A 24903-nucleotide genomic window follows, 5' to 3' on the forward strand; every position below is an offset into this window, starting at 1 on the left:
TCACCCCATTTCCCCCATTAGCCTTGTGGTTTTTATTGCACAATTTTGCATAGTGTGGTGATTTTTACAAATGTTTATATCGCATATTATAGCAGAACTGACTGCGAAGTGCTTAGCATGGTGTCTGACATTCAGTAAGCCCTCAAGAAATGTGACCTCCTGTGATTACTATTATTACTGATCATTCAACTCAGACTGGAGTGCCTACAACCTGTCAGGCAGTGTATTAGACTCTGGGTATCAGCAGTAATAATAATAACAACAAAAACAGCAAGCCCGTTGCCGCCATGGACCTGTGGAGCCATCAGCTCCTGGTGTTCAGATGGAAGTATTACTGCCGCTGCCATATTGTGCTTAGAAACGCACCATCCCCAGGTCTACTCCCAGTCCACTCACTTCCTGCTGCTCTCTCCAGACAACATGCTGCCCGGGAGCCAGCAGGGAAGAGTTCAACATCGGTCCCCGGGCATCTCCGAATTGCAGGGAACAGAAGGTAACGAAGACTTGCTCATCTGTGAGCAGGAATGACTTTGTCATGGCCTTGTTCGTTACTACAAAGGATAATGGCTAATTAATACTAAGGAGGGTGGGGTGGATGTGTGTAGGAAGCATCTACTTGGGGAGGGGGTGTGTGCGTGGCAGTGTGAACCCTGCCAAGCTCTGTCCAGCCAGCCTGAGCGTCCTGCCCGGCTGAGTCCTGCCCCCTGGTCTTCACCAGGCTCCTGATTGCCCCAGGCCAGATGTTTGTGGGATTAATGAATGTTGATAAGGCTGGAGGATGCACCAGTCTCCCTGGGGCTTCCCCCAGCTTGCCAGGGCAGGTCAGGCCAAGGGAAGCCGGGGAGAGGCCTCCCTGGCCATCTTGCAGCACCTGCTGTTGGCAGCCCTGGCAGGGGTGTGAGGGGGTGCGTGGTGAGGCGTCCATGCCCTTCCCTGGGCAGGCCTGACTCAAGGTCAGAGCCGATGCTCTTTCTCACTACCTACGTTTCTCCGGTCTGGTCCAAGGCTCAGCTGCCCAGGCAGGGAAGGCTGTGCTCCTTGAGCCCAGCTCTGGGCTGTATCTCCCTTTGGGAGAGTCTCGACTGCCCTTCTACCAAGGTGAGAAACACGCACCAACAACTACTAATGTCCAGCGCTGTGCTGTGGACTTTGGGAGCAAATGCGTCCCGAAACTGTTCCCCCCTTGAGAAACGTATGAATGGTCTAGCAAAAGCTTGGCGATTTCACAGACCAGTAGAACTGTTCACTCACCCTAAAATCTATATCCATTATCCATATCCAAGTCCACACCTATACCCATATTCACGGGTAGATAGGGTTGGCTAACTTTAATTCGACCAAAAAGGAAACGAAGGCAATGAAAACAAAGTATCTGTCATGCAGATTTCATTGAATTTTCTAAAGGACATTTTCAATACCAGAGGAGTAAAAGGGATGGGGAGTTTTATATATTGAACAAATTTAGCTTTATGAAAATCCATCATGTTGCCCAGGTTTTTGTCACTTCACAACACTCTGGGCAGAACTCCACTCTGGACCTTCTTTCACTACCAGGGCCCAGTGTCTGAGGTCCCCACGCAGGCACAGAACTTCCCTGCTGGGCTCATTCCTAATTCCTCAGCTATCTATCTTTCCTTCCCCCTGTACCATCCCACTCAGTGGCTGACGCGCTGCCTCGCGCAGAGCAGTGTTCGGCAAGCCTGGGCAGGCGGACCTCTGGCACAGCTCGAAAAGACCCTGCTAAAGCACAGCACCGAGGGGCTCCACGTCACCACCCAGCTAAGCTCTGCCTAAGTAGCTCTGCACTAAGGGCGGTGGGTGCAGGTGGAGAAGGGGCGTTAATGACTGTCTGTGTATTTTACTTGCTGTGTGACTTGGATTAAGTTGCTTAATCTCTCTGTGCTTTCACTTCTTCATCCATAAAATAGGGGTAATAATAACAGTAATAATAATATATTGGCCAGGCCCTGTTCTAAGCACTTTACATATGATAGATAATTCAGTTATTCCTCATCAGCTACTCTACGAGTTCAGATTAATTTTATCCAAATTTGGCAGATGAAAAATATGAGTCAACTCAGGCACAGAGAGGTTCAGTAACTTGCCCAAGATTACACTGCCCGTAGGTGGCAGAGCCCCAAGAGGCTGCTTCCAGATTTCTTGCTGTTCACCGCCACCCTGCACTCCCTGCCTGGAGGCACTTCGGAGGAGGAAATGAGATAATGCTGTAAAGGGGTCCAGCCAGGGTCTGGTGTGAGGCGCGTGGTAAACACTCACGAGGAGCTGGCTGGCCCTGGGATCACTGACGTTATTATTATTCACTTAGTCGTCCCGGGAGAAGGGACCGCTGCCCTCAGGCCCCTCTCGCAGCCCCCTTACCAGGCCCAGTGCCCACACAAGTCCTTCCCAGCAGGCCGGCCCCAGGGGCAGAGCCTGAGCCGCAGCTACCGTGACATCCAATGTGACAGTGGCTGCCCTGAGCTTCAGGGCCCAGAGCCAACTCCCTGCTCTGCCTCCTGCACATCTGCTCGGCCCCTGGGCAGCTGGCCTCAGGAACGACTCCACCTGCCCTACCTTCCTGGCCTTCATCCAGCGTGACTCACCTCCAACCTCTGCCCGTTCTCTTTGGGTTTCAAAGTCACCCTCAGGGTTGACTTAGGAGACACTGGATGGGGCACCCAGACCAGAACTGCGTTAACGAGGCCCTGGAGACGCACTGGTGAGCTGGCATCTGTAAAAGGTGATCTGAGTGGCCACCGGGCCGGGTCACTGAGGCGCATGGCCCTGACATTTTACAGCAACTCCAGTCAGGATGGGGCGTCTACTCTCCCCCCATCCCAAATCTAGGCAGGCCTCGTGACTGGTTTTCTCTGAGAGAAGGTGGTGGAACATTGCGGAGCCCAGGACCCAAGATCCTTGCAGTCTTTATATTCGCTCTCTCTGACCCCTGCCCCAAGACCAGCATCCGCGAAGGACAATAAGCCACAGGAGGGAGGCGGTCCGGCACCCCAGCTGCCCCAGCCCAGCCCAGCCCGGCCCCAGCTGCTGCCAGTGCAGCGCAACTTCGTGAGAGGCTCCGGACAGGCCCGCAGAGAAACAGTGAGTCAGGGCTGTTTAAGCCACTAAGGTTTGGGGAGGTTTTCTGGGCAGCGGTAGCTAACTGCCCGGAGGCTGCAGCTGGGGCCAGGCTGCGCCTTCTCCTTCGGGCAGGGCCCCACTCTCTCTGTGCTCCCTCGGGGTTCAGGGACAAGGAGAGGCCACAATGGCTGGAGCTTCTGGATACACTGTGGGTTGTTTGCCAGGGTTGTTGCCCCATCTCTTTTGCGTAGATTGCCTTTCTGGGTTACAATTCCTCACTCTGCAGGATGAATGGCCTGTCCCTTCCCCGAGCCCTCCTTCTGGGAGCCCCCATCTGCTGCTCACACACTGAGCTGAGAACTGGCCAGCAGCTCCCAGCACCCCTCCATCCCTGGGGCTGCCAGTGGGAGCTGAAACCTCAGTTCCCAACCCCCACCCCCTCTTCCAAGTCCACTCCTAGGAGGCTCTGTGCCCCCTGGGCTTGGGCAGCCAGCTGGGAGCAAGCCTCTCCCTGGCCTGGGTGGAAATTCAGTCACAGACACCGCGGTGCCCCATCAGAGAGCAGAAAAGGGGGCTGGGGCAGAGACTCCTCTATGGGGGATAAAGACACAGAGAGGGGCCACCTGCACCCCCCATGCTGAGAAATCCCATGAGTGGGCCAGAGAGGGGCTCCTAGGGGTTTGGGTGTGGAGGAAAAGTTAAGCACCAAGGCAGCCCCAGGAAGCAGGGATCATTACCAGCTCCCCAGGCCTCTGTCTAGACCATTTGCCTGCCTGGGCGTGTAACTGAGTCAGGGCCTAATTAGTTTGTGTCTCGGCTGAGAGTCAAGAGGGGGTGGGGGCATAGGAAGACGTGGGTGGGGGGAGCGGGAGATTCCTAGGAGGAGGTGGGACCGCCAGTCCTGCTGTGTCGGGGAGAAGGGGCAAAGATCTCATTTCCATGTACTGGAATATCCCAGATAAAAACATACGCACCCCTGATGGTGACCACCTCTTCCTGCCTCCCCAAGGACCTGGGCCCCGCCTGCCGGACCGCCCTAGCCCTTGCCTGTGCACTGGTTACCAGGGATCAAGGCCAAATTCAAACCTGTCCATTGCAGGTGATGGATGATCAACCCATCCCTAATTTGCATGTTAATTTTCCTTGTGGTTGAAATAAAGAGCCTCAGTTCATCAGAGAAGGGCTTTCCTTCATTAAAGGTGGCAGCCAGGGCTTCAACTGCATGCTCTGTTCCACGCTCTGGGGGGCCTGGGCGCCTCTGCCACCTGTCCCCAGGGCTGCCCGGGCTGCCTGTGGAACATCTGTCAGTGTCTGGACAGTGGGGAGGGGCAGGAGGGGCGACAGAGGGTGTGGCTTCAGAGAGCACACCTGTGTATTCTGGACAGTTCTGTTCAGTGAGGTCAGCACGGGTCCGACTCCCTTGTTCCGCCCCTAACATGCAGTGAGTGACCCTGCATGTGCCCCTTTCTCCCTGGACCTCAGTTTCTGCCTCTATAAAATGGGAGGCCTAGTAACTGCTCTATGGACTCCTCTGGCTGTCCTATGAGATGAACCGCAGTCGCTCTAACACCCTTTGTGCCTGTGTGGGGGTCATGCTGGTGTCACACATGGACTGTGAATGGACGTGCAGAGCTGTGCCCACTGAGCATGTTTGCTGAAGGGAGGGCGCACGGGGGCCTTTGAGAGAGCAGCTCCTCCCTGCCTGTCCCCGCTTCAGGGGGACCCGCGGCTTCATGGGAATGTCCTCCCTGTCCCACCCCTGCAGGTTCTCACACAGCGCTGACACCTCGGAGTGATGTTCTGAACCACGGCGACACAAGGACACCGAGAAAAGTCAGCGGACATCCCAGGGGAGAGTTGGGGCAGGACCGGCGATCGGAGCACCAGCCCTGACCTTGCAGGGAATGTCCCCACGCGGCATGCAGCCCCCTATCCTGAGGTGCTCAGCCTGATGGGGGAAATGTCACCAAACCCAACTGGGTCTCATGGCCTGTGCCTTCGGTCATGCCTGAATGCTGCAGAACGGGGTGGCCCGGTGAAATCCAAGCAGCTCTGGGTGGAGACTCGGGGGCGTGGGTTTAAATTTCAATTCCAACACTAACTTGCCTCCCATCTCTGAGAAAAGTCACTGTCCTCTCAGGGCCACAGTGTCCCAACAGCAAGACAGAGGGCTTGGCCTAGGTGCCAGCGGAGCTGTTCTGTGGTTGTGTCCCTCTCCCAAGGCCCTGGGTGTGTGCTCCCCAGACCTCGTTGGCCTCAGCTCGGGTCCTGGCAGGTGACAGCCACCATCCATCTCCCGCTTCCTCAGGAGTGGGGACTTCTCCCTCCTCAAGCCAGGACCCATTGATGAGAGTGTGAGGATACAGGTTGCTATGGAAACGGAGAGAGCCAATGTTTTAGTGATTTTTGCTTCTTCCCCCATTCTTTCCTTGTACATTTTGAACTTATTTGTCTTAATTGACATAATTATGGCAACGTTAACCTGAGGCCCAGGGAGCCAGCTGTGCCCTTGCTGCTCACCACATGCCCTGACCCCCCTCCAGGGCTCTCCTTCTGGCCTCTGGCCTCTGTCCTCTCTCCCTCTTGCCCGCTTCTCTCTTGGCGTCTCCTGTCACCCGCAAACCCTGAGGCTTCAGGTCCAGGAAGAATCTGTCCTAGGCAGGGGGAAGCTTCCACCACAAGGTGTGGCGGGGGACAGACTAGGTTTCAGGGCCTCAGGGCCATGTTAGGAGCTGTGGGGACCAGTCAGGCCTCCTAGAGGGCCCCGAGATGCCGCATTCTTCCCCGACAGCGGCCTCAGCCCCTCCAGCTGGCTTTTAGCAGGACTACCCGGAGGGGACCGGCGTGCATTGTTCCACTTCAGGAAGCTGCGGGCGTCTGCTCAGGGTGCATGGGCTTGGGCCAGGCTCACAGTCTCTCCAGCCTCTGTCTCCCTGTGTGCAATGACATTGTCACACCTGCTGTGCTCATCCTATACCGAGGACCCAGTGAAGTAGCAATGAAAGCCACTCTGTGCAACTCAGTGAAGGACTGTCTACTGGAATTGTCACAAAAAGTCAAAGGCGGGCAGGAGAGGCCCCCCAAGTGGGGCTCTGGCCCAGCTGGATCTCTGAACCCTGCATGGCAGGTTACCTGCACGCAGAGGGCCCGTTCCAGCTCCCACTGGGAGAGTCTGGCATAGGGGGCACTGGCACCTCGCTCTAGGAACCTGGCTCTCAATGGGGGTGATGTGGGCCCCCTCCCAGGGCATATCTGGCAATGTCTGGAGTCATATTTGGTTGTTGCATCCAAATGTGACAACCAAAGGGGGCTCCTGGCATGTAGTGGGTAGAGGACAGGGATGCAAGGAAACATCCCGCAATACCTAGGGCAGTCCCCTAAAGCAAGGAATGATCTTGCCTCAAATGCTAGTGGTGCCCACATTTCCAACCCAGCTGTAGTCACTTTGTCCCCCACGGCAGCACAGAGTATTGTCTGAGGGTCCCTGAGACTCCACACCACCCTGTTGCTGGAGGTCCCTTGTGTGTGCAGACGTGGCGGGGCGGGCAGGTCAGCCCTTCTCCCTTGGGGATCCTCCGCCTGGCTGGGGGGCTTCGTGCTCCTCCAGCCCACCTCCCCATCCCTCCCTGAGGATTTGCACATTTCTAGACTCGTTAACTTTTAATTACTACCTTCCCTCTGCCTGAGTACACTGGCTCCATGCCACGTACATCTCTATTAAAATTCAATTTATGCCCATCATAACTAATTCCTGCACTTCAGCTCTCTTACCAGCAGCCTTCAACATTCAGACAAGACGTCAAAACTCATGGCCGAACTGGAGAAAATCTCCAAAGAGGCTGGGAACTGGGCAAATGGTATCTGGCTTCGTTGAGGTAGAGGAACTGGACTTCCCAGGAGGGTGGGAATGAGGCCGTGGCCAGAAAGAATGAGGTGGGGACAGCCTGCCTACTGGGAGGACAGAGGTGGGTGTGATTTATTTGGTGGCTTCCAGGCCACCCTTTTGATTTCTAGAAACACCGATGACCAGGCACCCTTCTGCATGCTTGATTGCACGTGACGCTCAACCCCCTGGGAGGTAGCTATGAGTTTTATTACCCTCATTTAATAGACTTGGCAACTGAGGCAGGGGTTAAGCAATTTGCCTAAAGACATACAGTGAGTCAGGTCAGGTCTGGGATTCACATCGGGGGGCTCTTGGTGCTGAGTCTTGGAGGCCATAAGGACAGTATGGGTAGATCGGTAGCAGAGACCACCGGTGGGTCACTCGTTCAGCCCACTAGCGAAGGGGGTCGGTGAGAGAGGAGGCTGGAAAGGGGGGAGGGTTCAAGTTACACAGGGCCTTGAGCTCCCTTGACCAAGATCCTCTGAAGAGTACCCACCACCTGCAGGCTGCAGTCCAGGATGTTCTTCCTGGTCTTCACTGTCCCCTCTGTCATCCCATGCCGTCTCCCCGCCTTCCAGGCTGTCTCCGTGTATCAGCTGGCCCATCACGCCTGCGCATCCCTGCCTCCACTTCTTCACCCTCCCATGCCTGTGAGGATCCTCTAGGCTCACTGCCCCCCCCCATCCTCCCTCTTCCCTCTTCACTCATCCCCAGTTTTCCCATCCTCACTCTCCCGAAGGTCACCACATGTCTATGTCCCTAAATCTAGCCCATAGTTTTTAGTCTCCAGCAGCAGTTGACACAGCTGGCCATTCAGTCTTTCTCGAAACACCCTCTTCCCTTCTGGGCACCCCATCTCCCGGTTTCTGTCCTCTGTCCTGGCCCCTGGCCTTGTTCTGCTGGGCTGTTTTTCACCTCCATTACATCCCTACTTTCTGGGCCCTAAAGCTCTTGCCTCTGGTGCTATGGCCATTCTTTATCCCTGCCCATTTCCAATTTGTCAACTGTCCCCTTGACACTGGGGACACCTAAATCATGGTCTTTGGCTCAAGATCTTCATCTTAGTTCCAGGCACAAGCATCTACTTGCCTGTTTGACAACATCTTTGCCTGACGCACCCTGATCTCCTTGCCTGATCTCACCAAGCACCCAAAACTGAGCACAGTGACTTCCCATAAATCCCTGCTCTTTCAGGTTTTTTCTTACCATTCACCTTGCCACCCAGCTCCCTCCCTCACCCCCAAGTCCTGCTGATCATCAGATCTTTCCAGTTCTAACCTCTACTGTCCATTCCCCCATCTCCACTGTTACCAACATGACCCAGGCCATTATCCGCTTCCACCACGACCGACCAACCCAGCTCCCAGTTGCTCCCCTCCAGGTCATTCTCCACCCTTGCGCCCGGCTAACTAGTCTTTAAACGTCCATCTGACCACATCCCTTCCCTGTGACAAACCATTCAAAAGCTCCATATAGCTGTTGGCATAAGGTAACAGCTCCCTAAGGTAGCTGACAAGCCCCCACTTGGTCACCCCTGTCCGCATCTCCAGTGTCCCACCCTCCTTGTCCCTGGGCCATCTTTCAGCTCCTCCCACCTCAACATGTGTACTTGCGGCTCCCTCAAGCCCCAGCTATCTCCACGCATTCTCTAGGCCGCAGCATCCCCAGCGACAGCTTCTCAGGCCTTTGCTTTCCCTTGATAGCCCTTATCGAAACTGGAATTCATTAATACTTGCGGAATTATTGAAACCTGCTTCCCGCCTGGACTGGACGCTCCACGAGGGCGGCGATCCTCCTGTCTGATTTAGCTCTCTGTCACCAGCAGTCAGCGTCTGTGGGCCAGGAAGGCCGCCCCCCATTCACAGCCTGTTCACACCCAATGGCTCTTCCTCTCCGTTCAAGTTTGACACCTTCCAGAGGTTGCCTCAAGCTTCTCGAGGATGTTCTCTTGGCCTTTACCACCTGCTGCAGCTCTTTAGCCCAGGCACTTATGGGTCATGAGATGCCACCTTGCTCCTGGGCTGAAAACAAATGTTTCCAGAGAGCAGTCGGGAAGGCAGGACTGGAGCCGCTGTCCTACTGCCCTCCTTGTCTAGCTCTGCGCCAGGCAGGTGGAGGGTCCCAAATCGTCTCCTGATGAAGGAACAAACGTTGGCATCTCCTTCATCAGGCTTGGAGGGGGGAAGGCCTGACTCTTGTCTCAGTTCTGTGGCTTCAGGTCTTGGGCAGGGAACCGGCCCACGAAGCCTTGCACCCCTCACTGTGCCGACACCGCCCTGCGGGGGTGTGGGTGTGCAGGATGGAGAATAGAGCCTAAGTGGGAGTGGCCGGCGTAGGCCCAGCACCGCGCAGATGACCAGAGAGTTCACTATCACGAGTTAACATATGTGAAGCACTTAGAAGAGGGCAAATTTCATGGGTTGGCTGTGAATCATTCCCCTTCTGCAGCTCTTGAGAAGGCTGGCTTGGTTGTCCCCAGAAAGCCGGGCCTCGGCAGTGCCACTGCCCTGGGAAAGGACAAGCACACAAAGATGCACAGAGAAGGGAGAGGGTCCCAGGCTTCGGGTCTGAAGGATCCAGGGTGAAACCTGACTCTCTAGGTAGTGCTGTGTGACCTTGGGCAATTAGCTGAACCTCTCTGAGCTGCAATTCCTAGCTATAAAGCAGAAATAACAATAGCACACGTTTCTCAGAATGGCTGCCAGTAAGAGCTTTGCTCGGTTCCTGGCACTCACGTGGCATATGCCCCGGTGCCCTCTGGGAAGCCAGCCCGCCTCTGCCTCCGCAGCCTCTGCTGCCCACTCTCACTTCCACTCACTTCTAAGGGAAGGTCAGCGGATAAGCGAGAGACAAAGCCGCTGGCCTGGGGAGTTTCTCTTCATGCTTGCCTTTGAAGAATTTCAAAGGCTGTGCTGTCCCTCTGTGTTTCCCCTGCTTTGTACCCCTCACCAGGGCTGTCACACACATGGGGCTTTCTGCTCCCCACTCCTGAGCCTGTACGGTTTCCTGAGACACACCTGGGGACCCAGGCTGGGGCCAGCCACACGCCCGGCCCGGCTTGCCTGGCCTTCCCATCCACACACCTGCTATTTTCCCATGCCAACCAGGGGCCACGTGGGCCCGCGGGAGGAGGACTCCGCCACAGCTGGTCTCACGCCTTCACGCCTGCCCCTCAGAAGGGCCCCAGGGCCCTTGGTTTCCTGCCTCGTGGGCAGAAAAACAACACACAGTGATGGGTGTGGGGCAAAGGGGCCCCACTGGGAACCTGTGTGTATCTGTGCAGGAAGGACGGAACACAGTCAGGTCAGACAGACCTCCTTTGGATATGCCACTTGTTTTGTTGATGACCTCAGGCAAGTCCTGGAACTTTTCTGCGTTTCAGGGCCCTCGTTTGCCAAATGAGGGTGATAGCGCATATCTCCTAGTGTTGCTGTGAGATGATGTATGAAAATACCTGGCAGCGAGTGAACCTCCATAAACCTTTAAGTTTGGGCCCTGATTAGGCGCACACGCATGTGTGTGTGTGTAGGGGGGTTGTGTGTTTGTGTGTGTGTGATCTGCCTAGCTGATTGCTTTTCCTACTTCATTTTAAGTGTGGACATAATTATGGGAGGCATAATTATGCATTATCAGGGAGGGACAAAAGGATCTGGTTGGTGACATTGACATGATGTGGTCACAAGGGCAGGTGGTTGCCATCCATCTTCCCTCCCTCCTTCCTCGCCACAGGCTGACCTGCCAGCTCTTGAGCTGGTGGGGTTGTGCGCAGCCTCGCAGCCCTGGCTGGGGAAATGGATGCCAGCTGAGGCTGCGCTGCCTCACCTGGGATGATGGTCCCTGGGGAGGTACGGCAGGGGGTGGGGAGCGGAGGGGAGGGAGCGTGGGGCTGTAGTCTGACGGAAGTGGGAACACGGACGGCCCGACCTTTATGTGAGTTACCATCCCACGAAGTCAGGAAGTTACACAAACACACCTACACGCTTTGCACAGACACGTTCGCAACCATTAAACATGCATACAAGCCTGTGAAGGAATCGGGAGCATGCACACACTCAAACAAAGACATGAGACCATATACGTTTGAGTATTGTGTTCAGCCTCCCCCCACACACCCCAACTCACACCCACGGTCACTGGGGAGCTGTGTGCCGGTTCCACTGGTAGGGAGGGCAGTGGGGCCAGGGCCCATGCCTTTGGGAGGGTCCTCCCAGGTGATATTCCACCCACGTGGGAAAAGAAACCTCATTTTCTTTAAGAATTAAATTTTGCAATGTACCCAAGTGGTTCCCCCAACTGGTATAGCCCCAAACTGAAGTTCAAGGCTGGTTTCAAAATGGATAAAGCATGTCACCAACAAGGGGCTCTCACAGCACTTGACAAGAGGAGCTCTACAAAGGGCCCTGGACCATAGCAGTATCATTGGAACAGGTGTACAGAGCCCGCGCGACCACCTGCACGTGAGATTTGGTGGGTTTGTGACCAGATTTGTGCCCATTATCTTATCGAGCTGGGCATCTTGTATAATCCTAACAGGTACCATTTATTTCATATCTGTTGCACCGGGGACTAGGCTTGTCTCATAGAATCTCATTTAATTCTTACTGGAACCCTCTAAAGCAGGCAACACTGTGCCTGGTTCCAAGATGGGAACACAAGGGCAGGTGGCCAAGTCATCGTGCCCAAAGTCACAGAGCCAGTTAAGGGATAGCAGCGTGACTCAGGTGGTCCATGCTCCAGAGCCCATCTATCCCAGTTCTGGCCCCCATGGATGGACATGGACCCACAAACTTGCCACAATCCCTTGAGCTCAGAAGGATGCAAAGGACTTCCTTCATGCAGATGTGACACACACACACACGCGCGCGCGCGTACATATTCACATATGCACGCATACACGGCCCATTCTATTACAGAGCCCACTGAGAACAAAGACCTCCAGAGGCTGGACATGAATGCAAACTTCTTTCTCTGGCGATGGAGTAGGAAACATAGTTAAATTTATGGCAGCACTTCCAATCTTATTTTCTCTCGACCTGCTGAGTAAATTCAGCCATTTTTCTGCCTGAAAATTGGATATTGTCACCTGACCTCAAGCCTGGGGTTTGCAAAAGACAAGGAAGTCCTCCGCAGCAAGCGGTGGCTGGATTGCCATGGGATGCAAAGCTGGCCAGCCTCCTACATAATGAATTTTCAGGATGCATTTATTTAAAAGCTGAATCTGGAACATTTTTTGAGCCAAAAAGCAAGAAAATACAAGAAATGCAATGGGGACATGTCCAAAGGACCCAGGATCCGGCTTGAAGAAGCTCCCCTGGCCAAGTTTGGGTTAGCGCGTGTGCCAAAATGAATAATGACAGGGATGGATAGAAACACACTGAGGAGGAAAAATTATCCATGAGCTCATACTGATGCTAAATTACTTTAAGGGGGGGAGGTGAGAAAGGACAGCTCTTTTCTGACAAAAAGATGCCAACTAGTAGAAGTAAAAGGAATGATAAAAAAAGAAACTCTGCTAATCTCAACCACCATGGTCATCATTGATTCAGGTAGGGCTCATCAGTGGACGCTAGACACTGGCAGGGAGGCTCCTGGAGAGAATGATATTCACACAGACTTCAGTTATCACCCAACGGGAAGAAAATACCTTCATACTTGGACAATGGAGGAATCTGGTGAATGTCACCTTGACCAGTTGATTGAATATACCATCACTAATAATTGGTGCTGTTAGATATGAGCCATGAAGGATGCACATCTGTGTGATATGATATTCTGGCCCCAAAGGTTGAATGTGAGTGTGGTTATGAAGCTATGACTGGAAAAATCCACACTGGAGGAAAAGACTCCCTGGACTCTCAAAAAATGTCAATGTCGTGAAAGATAGGATAAAAACGAGGAATAGTTCTAAATTTAAGGAGTCTAAAGTCTAAGAGGATACCAACTAAATTCAAGGTGTGTTCTTTGATTAGATCCTGTATCAGACAACAACACTAAAAATAACCACAAAGGAAATAATTGGGACAAATGAGAAATGTGGATTGTGTAGTAGATAGTAGCATGGTATCCATGTGGAATTTCTCAGGGGTGAAAATTGTATTGTGGTTCTGTAGTAAATTCTATGTAGTGGTAAAGGGACATCATGTCTACAACTAATTCTTAAGTAACTCAGCAAAAAAGTGCATGCACGTGTGTGTGTATCGCGACAGCAAGAGGGCACAGGTGCAACGTGTTAACAATTGGTGAATGGTAAAATGTGTACAGGTATTTGTGGTACTAACAATTTTTCTAAGATTTGAACAATTTCAAAAGTAAAAGGAAAGAAAGAAAGCGAAAGCACCTGCTGCGAGCCAGGTGCTCACTGTGGGCGGGGTGATGACGTGAGCATGGGTGACTTCTGTCCCCCCTTCCCTTCTTCTGCCAATAGCTCTCACCTTCCTTCCCTCCATGTGGATCTAGGGTGGGGCTGCCACACACGGTGCTGTGGCCTGGAGTGCATACCCAATGGGGGCCTGGCCCATCACAGTATCCTCAGCCAGCCTCACTGGGGGCGAGGAGGCTGGGGACAGGTTCCCCTAGTGCAAACTCGTTTGTGTCCCCTGAATAACTTCCACCCAACCAAGCTCTGAGATGGCATATTAGCCTTCTCCCCACTGCTTGTCTTCTAGAACTTGGAGAGCACAGGGAGCAGAGCAATTGCTTGGGATACACATTAAGGAAGAGATCCTTCTTCAATGAGAGGCAGTGTGGATGGTAAAGAACTCCAGCTCTGGAGTCAGACAGCTTCCAGGTAAAGCCCAGCTCAACAATCGGCCCTTGGGTAAATTGTTCAGTCTCTCTAAGCCTCGGTTTGCTCAGCTGCAGAATGGGGAAAATAGGATTGCTCGCGGGAGTAATCTGATAATCACAGTGCACATCACACTGTCTGCTACATAATCAGCTCTTTTTCATCGCCATTGATGAGTATGGCCATCATCATCAATAGCTGGACCCTGACTATGAGCCGGATGCCTCCAGGACTGACTGTTGCCAACGGAAGCCCATTCTGCTGTGGGGCAAGTGTGACCCCCATGCTAAGCTGGAATCTGCTGCTGTGTAGCATCCACCCTTGCATCCTTACAGCGAACAGACACCAAAAGATAAAGAACCAGCTCTCCTCCTCCTAGGTCTTGACTCCAGCTCCCTGCCAGTAGAAGTCAAGGGCAGGCTGGAGGCTCCAGCACCACTGCCACCTGCAATGTACCACCTGTGGGCATTCAGGTACATGCTGCACCCAGGAGGATGCAGGGGCTCCCCACAGAGGCTGTCAAACTGCCCAGTGTTGCCAGACAGTGGCCAGGAGTGCCTCCGGGTCCCCAACTGCAAACCACTGCTGGGTGTGTTCAGGGAGCCCCGCCCCCTCAGTCTCCTTGTAGGTTCCCTGGAGACCTGAGGCCTGGAACAGCCAGCAAGGGAGGGCCTGGGGCTTCCTGGCCTGGCTCTCACCATCCAGAGGGGATGGTGGCCCTCCTGTCCTGCCACCCTTGCTCCCTCCATTGCCAAAGTAGCCACACCCACTGGCCAATGCAGGCCAGGGTCAGGGCAGAAGGAAACTGGAAGTCACTCCAAACTCTGGTCTCTTTGTAAAGAAAAGGGTAATTCTCTGGAAAGGACAGATCCTTAAGCAATTGAACCCCCTCCACTCATTTGAATTCTTTTCCCTGGTGACAGATTTGTATCAACATCCTCAGGGCAAGACATTCTTGTTTCCCCTCAGCAAAACCGATTATTATTATTACGCACATCAGGCCGGGGATTACTCAGCCCCAGGGCTGGAGGCCAGTAAGCGGGGAGGGGAGAAGCCGCAGGGGGGTCCAAAGGTCTGGGGGGCTGGGGGCCAGCTGGGCTGGGGGAGTAGCTGCCCCCCAAGACCACTTCTGGCAGCGAACCCTCCTTCTGAGGCCCTGTTCTCTTTGCAGCTTCTCTTTTGTCCCCACTTGGCAGTGTCCTGGGAAGGTAAGGGCCATCCCAGCCCAGAACTCAGTGTGAAGGCACAAAAAGGGAGCGGAGATAATCCATAGACCCTGGGCGGACCACCTCCACAGTCTAACTGAATAGTTCCCCCAAAGAGATATGCTCCTCTCTTACTGGCCCCAGGGCGCCTCACGCCGCACCCCACTGCTGAACCCAGGCCCCTCCTATCGTGCCCGCAGACACAGCACGGTTCTCAGTGGGGACAGAAGGGGCTCTGGCCACAGCCAGGGCAACAGCCCCTCTGCTGATGGTGAGAGCCCCTCCCCCCATCCCCGCCTCGGTCCCATCCACTGTTTCCAGGGCCACCCTGTCTGGGCAGCACCCTGGCCCACCTCCCAGTCATTCTCTGCTGGGCTCAGCAGGGCAGGTCTTGTCCTCCAGGGCAGGGCTGCCTTTGGCGCCCACTTCTGCTACCCCAGACTCCCAGTTGCACTAGAACAGGAATGCCCGCCCCTAAACTGCGGCACAGGACTCCCTCCCTGGTACCCTTTCAGGGCGTGGCAGCGACCCTGGCAGCCAGGAGAAAGGGGAGGGGAGGCGCGGCTTGCCTGTACTCCAGGGAGAACTTGGTCAGCTCCCTATTGTTGTGGAGCCACTTGAACTCCAGCGGCCAGCTGCCCTCGGCCATGCACGTCAGCACCAGGCGGTTTCCCTCCAGGTGCACCTGCGTCCGCACCGGCTCTGTCTTGAAGTAGGGGGCCACGTCATCTGTGGGAAACAGACACAAAGCCACCGTTACCAGTTATTGTTTGCTTACCTGTATTCAGTTACTTATGTAGAGATCTAACACCCCTGGTGCAGAAGTAGCAGGTGCAGCCAGGTAACTTGCCCAAGGTTTCGCTGTGAAGGATTGAACTTGGGTCCGCCTGACTTCAGGGGAATCCAGGGCAGAGTGCACCCAGGGGTCCCCTCCACTGCTAGGCTGCTCAATCCTCCCATCAAGCAGCTGGAGCTGCACCAGCCTGTCCTGACCTCCCCGTTCACACACCAGGTCAGCTCCCTGGACAGAGGAAGTGCCACTTCCAGGCTGTAGGTGTGGGGTCCAGCCGTTGCTGCGCCTCTCTGTAGAGATACCATAACCTTCTGACCTGACTCAGTCAGCCCAGCCAAGCATAAGCCTCCCATAGCTTCCCTCAACGTACACAATGCGCTCCAGGCCCTGGACCCCGGGGGAACACTTAGATCTTCCTGCTCTTCTGGTCAGAGAGAGGGTATTGTGAAATAGACAAGGGGTTGACAAAAGAATAGGGAGAAATAAAGGAAGGGGGAGGGGGCCTCCACACCCATCACTGAGCCTGCCTGCTTGCCCTTTGGGGGGTGGGGTGCGGCTGGGAAAGACGTCGGCATCTGGAAACAAGGACTAAAGTATCTGCTAGTTTCTGGACTGTTCGAGACGCTTTAACGACGCGCGTTCACCCCACAAACAACCCCACAACAAGACAGGATCACAGTCCACCTCTTAAGAGAAGGGTTAGAAACCTGCCCGGGGTTACGCAGCTGGGAGGCGGGAAGCCAGCCCAGAGGCTGAACACCTGACCCTGCACCTGACTTGAAGTGGCTGGGACGGGTATGGGAAGAGAAAGCTCTGAGATGCAGACACAGACTTCCGGAGTGTGTGCCACTGAGCCCTTGAGTTTGAGAGATGAAGGAAGCGGGCTCCAGAGAACACCCTCAACAGCCCATGTGGTAAGCGCTCACTATGGACTAGGGGCTTTCTCACTTTAGCACAGTGCTCCTGCTGTGATACGGGGCGCAGCTCAGTGACCCCAATGGCCAAGTGGCTGCTCAGCCCAAGTCCAGAGTAGCAAGGCCAAGTCCAGCACATTCCGCCATCACTCTGTTCCTGAGGGGGCGGGCAATGCTCAAAGCCAGACAGGAAGCTGCTGGCAGGGCAGGCAGTGGACGTCCTGTCCTCCAGGTCAATGGGGATGGTCCCATCACCCACATCCTGTCTGCGCTCACTCTACCACATCAGCTGTGTGGGTGTGGACAGTATTCATTTTTCCAAGTCTCAGTTTCTCCATCAAGAGACATGGAGAGAAAGTGGTACCTTGACGTTGTAAAAATTACATGAAATAATAATCGTGAAAATGCTAGGGTAAATGTTCTGCAAAAGTTCATTTCTTTCCCTAAAACAAAAGAGTGTCCCTCCCAGGAAGGGGGCACACCTTGGCCCAGAGCTAACTTTCCCCTATGAGCCTGGAGGGTAGAAACCATAAAGACACTATTTTTTTTGGCCTAAGAAACTGACTCAAGCCAAGGAGAAGGGGCAGGTGTCAGGGGTTGGGGAGAGGGTGACACAAGGGTGGAGGGGACTAAACTGAGATGCCGCTGGGACAGGATGGCCAGCCCGCTGGGAACGGGGGAAGCCAGGCCCCTCCTGCATGGCCAGTTGGCCCCTGAAAGGGTCAGTGGGGCCTGGAGCCCTGGACCCCAAGTCCATCCTCTCATTCTCAGATTTAACCAGAACTGGGCATCCACGGTCAGTTAGGTCCACTCTTTGTGTCAAGGCCTCCCTCTGGGTTCAAGCACAGATCGGTCACTCAAGGGAAGCCATAATGTATGTTTGGGGCCCAGGCTGCTTAGCCTCCCTCGCCCCAAGCCTGAGGTCACAGCCTGGTGAGTATAAAACTTGCGAATGTTTGGGGGAGTCTTCCTTGAAACCCATCCCTGCTACAGACCCTCACAGTGGGGGCCACCGAGATGCAGACCAGGGAGGACCAAAAGCAACTCGGGGAGGAAGTACAGACCTGCACAGAAAGCCACCCTGGGCCACTGTCTCCCTGTGACCGCCGATGTTTCAGCTGTGGATTTGATGCTGCTTTCGCGCATCTCTTTCCATCACTCCTAACAACTCTCATGTCAGCTACTGCCTTACAAATGGTTGGAAAGGTGCCTCTTTCAGAGCCTGTACTCAGGGGAGTGGTTAGCACCCCTGTCCCTGATTTCTGGGGTCCCAGCCCACCTCCCGCCAGTGGCAGAGGGTGAAGAGGCCAGCAGGCACTAATTTGCCTAGGAAAAAAAAAAAAGAAAGAAAAAGAAAAAAAAACCCAGATTCTCTGCCCGCCTGCCCGTTGAAGCCGCCAGCTCTGCTCTCAGTTTAACAAATGGGCACATTCGCACTTCAAAGCCTCATTCATATTCTCCAGCAGCTTTCAAGAGCCCTTTGAATCGCGTTTTTAAAAACCCTCTGTTAGTTCCTGTCATCACTCGTTTGTTTTAAAACAATAACATTCCCAGCCCCCGAGTGATTCAATCCCTTGGATGTGGGGCTGACTCACAGCCAGCACAGTCGGGGAGTGTGTGTATGTGGGGAGGGGGCGTATGTGCTCGCACGCACACATGCGCCCATGTGCTCTGCACCCAGACCCCCTCACCTCTGCAAACCGCTTGCTGAGCAATTTGCTCCCAGCCCTGCATTTGCCAGTTTGCTTCTCTGGCTCTCTCGGGGGTGCCAGCCTGGAGCAGAATGACTTTTGCTTGGGCGGGTTGATTCCAGCAGCTGCTGGAGAAAATGACTTGGGGGAAGAGATGGGTGGGGGCGGGAGGGGGCGCGGTGTGTGTGGATATACTTTCCTGAGAACCTGCTGGGCTCGGGACCCTGGGCTGGGTGCTCTGCATCCCTTATGGCACCTTCTCCTCACAAGGTGGCCTGGGAGAGGCTAAGTGGGTGTATATTCATGGGTGTGTACCTATATGTGTGTCTGTGTCTGTCTGTATGTATATGTCTGTGTGTATCTCAATCTCTGTGTGTGCGCGTTTATGGGCAGCAACAGGCTTCTGTGCCATGAATGCATAGATGAGTAACACAAATCATTGACCTTGGACAGGTTACGTAACCTTGTTGTACCTCAGTTTCCTTAGCTATAAATTGCTATAAGAATTAATAAATTAACAAAGTCATAGAAAAATGTTTGGTGCTTTTAGCCATTATTACTATTGATCACATATGCAGGTAACTCCTGAGAAAAGAACTCAGACCCTGCTGGCAGGGGCCAGCAGATCCTTTCAGCCTCGGTCCCAGGACTGTGCAGTGTACGATGTGTAGAAATGTACCCAGCAGCCCTGCCAGCCACCTCCGGGGGAGGGGGGTCCCTCAGGAAGGAGGATTGTGGACAGAAAGAATCAACATTATACACAAGTCATTCTCTTAAACTTTGCCTCACTTTGAAAATACACACACAGGATGGATTTTTTTTTTAATTAGGCAAAAATATTCTAAAGTTCACATTGAAAAAAGCCCCCCGCCAAAGAATAGCCAAGAAAATTCTGAAGAAGAATGGTAAGTAGAGGAGACCAGCACAGATATTGAACCATATTCTAAAGCTGCAATAATTAAAACAGTATGTTCTTGTACAAATAGACTGATGAAGCAACAGACTCAAAAGTCTAGAAATAGACCCCAATACATATGGGATGATTTCATATATGATGAAAGTAGAATGTCAAGCCAGTGGGGGAAAGACCGATTATTCAACAAATGGCTCTGGAACAGCTAGGGAGCCGTTTGAGAGAGAAAAAAAGTCGAATCTCTTCTTCACACTTTACCTCAAAATAAATGCTAGATGGATCAATGTTTTAAACATGAAAAATAAAATTCTAAAAGAACTAGAAAAAAATCACAGCAGTTTAAAAATATATAATCTTGGCAAAGTGAAGTATTCGCCAAGTACTTTCTAAGTACTATACAAACTCCAGAAAGTCGTAAAACAGATTGATGCCTTCAACCACATAAAAATGGTGCATGGGGGAAAAAAAGACCCATAAACAAAAAGAAGCGACAAGATGACAAACTGGGGGGGAATATCCGCAACTTTTATCATGGACAAAGAGCTCGTTTTCCTGATATAAAAAATATTCCCATAAATCAATAAGAAAAAGATAAACAAACCAACAGAAAAATGGGCAAAGGATACAAACAGTTTGCAGAAAAGAATTACAAATAACTCTGAAACATACAAAGAGGCTGAACCTCAGGATAAGAGAAAGGCAAACTGAAACCCACTAAGATACGGTCTTTTCATATCACTTTGGCCAAGATCCGAAAGCATGATAATACCCTGGGTTGGCCAGCCTTTGGAGACCTAGGTATGCTTGCACAAGCTCTAGGGAACTGTCACTTGGGAAGACAACTACAGCGAGCAATTCGGCAATTCTCACTAAAACAAAAAACGCACCTTTCCCCCAACCTGCCAACTCTGCAAGGAATTTATCCTCTACAGACACACCTGTGCAAGAGCGCAATGGCAGCATTTCATAGCTGCTCTCTGTTCTGGAACAGCAAAAGCTGAGAAACAACCTCAGTGTCTGTCAGGAGGGCACTGGCTAAAGAAATGATTGCCCTGCCCTGGCCAGGTGGGTCAGTTGCTTGGAGCATCGTCCCACACATCAAAGGGTTGTGGGCTCGACTCCTGATCAGGGAACATGCCTGCATTGTGGGTTCGATCCCTGGTCGGGTGTGTACGGGAGGCAGCCAATCGATGTTTTTCTCTCTCTCTCCATTCCTGCCTCTCTAAATTCAGTGAACATATCCTCAGGTGAGGATTAAAAAAAAAAAGAAAAAGAAATGATTGCACCTGCCAACAACAGAATTCTCCGGCAAAAGGCTCTGGAACCATTTTCGAGAACTATTGCTAAGTGAAAAAAAGCAAAATGTAGAACGGGGTTTGTAATCTGCTACCATTTGTATACGAGTGTGTTTTTTTTTCCCTTCAAGTATAAAAATATATTTGCTTGTATAGCAGGGGTTTTTTTTTTCCCCCTGGGGGATTACATATGACACTGGGCTCAGTGATGTTTTAGGGAGCACTGGGTGGCTAGGGCCTTGGGGTGGGAACTCGCCTTTTGTAACTTTTATGTTGTGCTGTACAGGTATAAACAGATCGCTTACTCATAATCAGAGCGGTGCGTACATGTGCCTCCATGGATGTGAGTGTGCAGGGTGAGCAGTCACAGGGCCGCCCTGCTGGCGACGGAGGCACAGGCTGGCCTTCTGTGCGCCTGGGACGCAGGGGTTTGGCATGGCTGGGGGTCTCTGACCACCAGGGCCTGAGCGCCTTTGAAGGAAGAGCTGCCTTCAGAGGCAGACAAGAGGCCTCAGTGCTGGGCCTCCTTCTCATTTCCCATAACACTTCAGGGGGGCCCCTGCCTGCCTTTCCCTTGATATTCCCAATAAATGCCCCCATTGTCATCCTCCCCTCTGGGCTCTAGGCTAAATGGCCCCATACAGAAACTTATCTCAACTTCAAGCCCTCCCCTCCCTTCAGCCCGCAGCATAATAATGTCATCTTTCTCTGGGGTCCCCTTTCTCTCCTGGAATTTGACTTTCCAGCAAGCCCAGGCCTGGGAACCACCCCTCCCCCGAGTGCCAGCTAGGGTGAAGACCTCTGCCCGCCACCTAATTGCCCAAAAGAGGCCTATCTGCCCTTCAGGGCCAGCTTCAGAGGGCACTAGGCCTGGGCAAATGCCCTTCCCAGCTCTCAAACACCTCCAAGCCTCTCTCTCTCTTTTTTAAATTCCCATCCAAAGACATTCTTTCACTGCTTTTAGAAAGAGAGGAAAACATCGATAGGTTGCCTCCCCCAAAACGACCGGACCAGCGACTGAACCAGGGACTGAACCAGGGACCGAACCTGCAATCTTTCGGTTATGGGATGGCTCTCCAACCACTGAGCTACACTGGCTAGGGCCCAAAGCCTCTGTCTTTTAGCAGCTTCCTCCTGGGCACACGGTGACTGCTCAGTCATGGGGACTTCTCTGGAATGCGTGGAAATGGGGTAGAGGTTGGGATTCTTACAAACTTTCCCCCTCGCCATCCCCTAGTGATGTTAATTCAGGCACTTTTGTCCTGGACTAACCTCCACAACCTGCTATCTGGTCAGCGGCAGGAAAGCCTGTGCTCCCCAGAGCTGGCTGGCCACAGGCCTGAGCAGGCCGGGCTCCAGCAGAGGAAGCAGGGCTCAGGGCAGGCCCCCTCGCCCAAACTCGCTGCACCCACATGTCCTCTCCTGCTGCCCTGATTTCACACTCTTGGACTTATGGAACTCTCCACATGTGAGCACTTCCTGCCCGGAGTCTCAGTGAAGCATCACGAACTTCTCAAAAAAGGTGCTCTATCATTGTCCCCATCCTGCAGATGGGAAAAAGGACACGCAGGAGAGTTTGGTCATGTGGCTCTGCCACAGGTGTACACTCAGATCAGGTGGGTTCCAGGTTCTGTAACTGACACATGGCTTCCCTTATACCCTGACTTGTGGTCTCGGGTGACAAGTGAGGGAGGGTGGCCTCTCTCAGGGCACTGGCTTTGAAGCCACAAGCAGGGGTCACACTGGTTGTGTGGGAGGGACATTCTACCCCAGTTTCCAATGTCAAGGCCCAGAACTAGACCTGGGGCCGAGGGTGAGACAGGCAGCCTGGCTGGGGGTGGGTCCTGAGAATCAGCTGGAAGGATAACGGAGCAGAATATCCCAGGTGAGACTGGTCCCCCTGAGTGGGGGTGTCAGAAGGGCGGGCTAGTGGGGCGCAGGATGAGAAGCCTGAGAGCAAAGGACAGTGCAGAAGATGAACAGATCTACGGGCGCGAGGGCCCAGGAAAGTGAGGCAGGGGTCGGAGCCCCAGGGGCTTCTCAGGAAGAAGGAGCGGCCGACCTGGGGCCCCTGTCCCACAGCCCTGCTCACCATCTAAGCCCCCAGGCGCCACCCTTTTCCAGGGGTCTGGCTTGAAGGTCCCAGTGGGAGAAGAGAAACTGGGTGTAAATCCCAGTTTCTGGGCTAACTAAAGTTTGACCTTGAGCAGAGTAAGCAACAGCTTCCAACCCCTGCCCCAGAGGCTGCCGAGAGGACCAAGTGAGCTAAGGTAAGTCAAGTTCAGAGCACTGTGCTTGGCACCTACTGGGAGCTCTTCCTGCCATGTGGACCTTTGGCGGTAAACAAATGGGGAGGAGAAGGGAAATGGGGCAGGGTGTGTTAGGGTTGTTCTACCCATTTCCGTGTCTTGGAAACATCCCTTTAAGGAGCTCTCAGTGTCCTGAATGTCCCAACTCTAAGCCTTCAGATTCAGCTCCCTCACGGCTACTTCCACTTGACTTAAGAACCAAGTCTCACCCAGCGATGGCTTGTCGAGTCTTAAGCAAAGGCTCAAGACCAGGCAGAGACAACTGGAGTTGCAGGCGGATCTGTGCAACGTCAGTATTCATGCAGGGCCCTCTTCCAGCTCAATCCAGGTGTGGGAGGTGCTAAGCATGGCGGGGGCTCAGGAAGAGAGTGTTGTGGGCCCTGCCCCAGCCCCTGCCCTCCACAGGAAATGCCCTGGGAGGCTGATAAAGACGCCGGGACCCAGGGCTCCCAGCTGCTCCCCTCTCCCTTCCAGCCCCATGCCTGACTTGGCCAGCCTGCCCCTGCCCCTGCCCCACCCAGCAGGGCATGGCAGCACCTTTGCCCCTCAGGCCCTCGGCCCCAGCTTCCCTCTCTTCTCTGCTGCTCCCACAAATGAGATGCTAATTTATGCTCCTCCCCTGTCTCCTGGCAGATGCCTGGCCCAGCTCAGCCCTGGTGCTGCCTGCATGCCAAGTGCTTCATTAGCCAAGAAAGAAGGCGCTCGCCCTCCTTCATCTAATCATCGCCAGTGACCTTCAGGAGCCAGGCACCTTCTGACGTTGGGGGCCTGGGAGGGTGCGACAATCAATTATGCCTCGGCCTCTGCAGCTGCTGCCGAATGGATTTCTCACTCAGAAAAGCGTGTTCAAAAAGCATCTAATGGAACGGATCATCAATTTGTTTGAATACACATCTAATCTGATTAGGGGGGCCTAGTCACCAGGGCAGCCAGCATAACTGAGCCCCAACATGGCCCTGCGGAATCATGAGAGTGGCGGAGGGGCCCAGCCTGGGGAAGGGGGGGTATGTGGCCCAAGCCCACCACCCAGGCTGCTTAGCTCATTGCACCTCGAGCCAAAAAGTCACAGAGGAAAGAACAAAACATGCAGAGACTGCAGGTCTGGGATGATGCCTCCTGGTTCCTATCGCCCCAGCTCTGGGAGCAGTATCTGAGGCAAAGAAGATGTTCATAAATGAATGAATGAATGACTGACTGACAATGAGGTCCAGTGTGAGCGCTAAGGGAGGCTGAGAAAGTCAACCCCCAGGCAAGACTCATTGGCGCTTGTTCTGGGTTGAATGGTGCCTGCCCCCACCCCCATGCGTGTCCTTCCTGGCACCTCAGGATGAGACCCTCTTTGGAAACAGGGTCATTGTCGATGTAATTAGTTAGGATGAGGTCATATGGGAGTAGGGTGGGCCCTATAGGACTGGTGTCTTTATAAAAGGAGGAGACACTCAGAAACAGAAACAAACACAAACACACAGGAGAAGACGGCCATGTGGCGATGGAGGCAGGGACTGGAGCGGTGCATCTATGAGCCAAGGAAGTCCCACAGGTGAAAGAGAGAACAAAGGAACTTGCTGTTCAACTTGGCCAGGCCACCTCCCTCTTGGGGGCTGACATTCCTGGGGACTCTCTACGTTCCCTTTCAGTTCTGATGTTGCGAGATCTGAGTAGTAGTGTGGGTTGGGCCCTGGAATGGGGTTCGAATCCTGGCTCGGCCACTCACTAGCTAGGTGACCCCAGGCATCTCTGTAACCCCTCCGCTTCTCAGTCTCCTCAGCTGATAAGTGGGGTAATGGTAATGTTACCTCACAGGCCTTCTGAGAGGAGCAAGTGCTTAGACCAGCGCCCCACACAAAGAGCCCATGCGAGGGAGTTGCCATTACCCCTCATCCTTACTAGGTGTGACGCCTGCAAGCCTATCTCACAGCCAGGGCCTCAGGCCCGAGCCTCACAGGTAAATAATGCCAAAGCACCCCCAGCCTTTTCATGGAAAAAAGATGGTTCTCATTCCCGATGGCTTTATTTTCCTATTATCAGAGCAGAA

The 24903-nt window shown here is 53.5% G+C and overlaps 1 protein-coding gene across 1 annotated transcript in view; it reads right to left on the reverse strand.

The window, feature by feature from the left end:
• The window catches only part of SDK2 (sidekick cell adhesion molecule 2), a 240438-nt gene that overhangs the window by 110264 nt on the left and 105271 nt on the right, over positions 1 to 24903 (reverse strand). The window contains exon 2 of the mRNA XM_054572925.1: positions 15523 to 15682. Within this exon, the coding sequence (XP_054428900.1) occupies positions 15523 to 15682 (160 nt within the window). The remainder of the gene's footprint in view (positions 1 to 15522; positions 15683 to 24903) is intronic.

Source organism: Pteronotus mesoamericanus, unplaced genomic scaffold, assembly GCF_021234165.1.
Source record: "Pteronotus mesoamericanus isolate MK-2021 breed Mesoamerican mustached bat unplaced genomic scaffold, CSHL_Meso_final contig_246, whole genome shotgun sequence".
NCBI classification, from domain to species: Eukaryota; Metazoa; Chordata; class Mammalia; order Chiroptera; family Mormoopidae; genus Pteronotus; species Pteronotus mesoamericanus.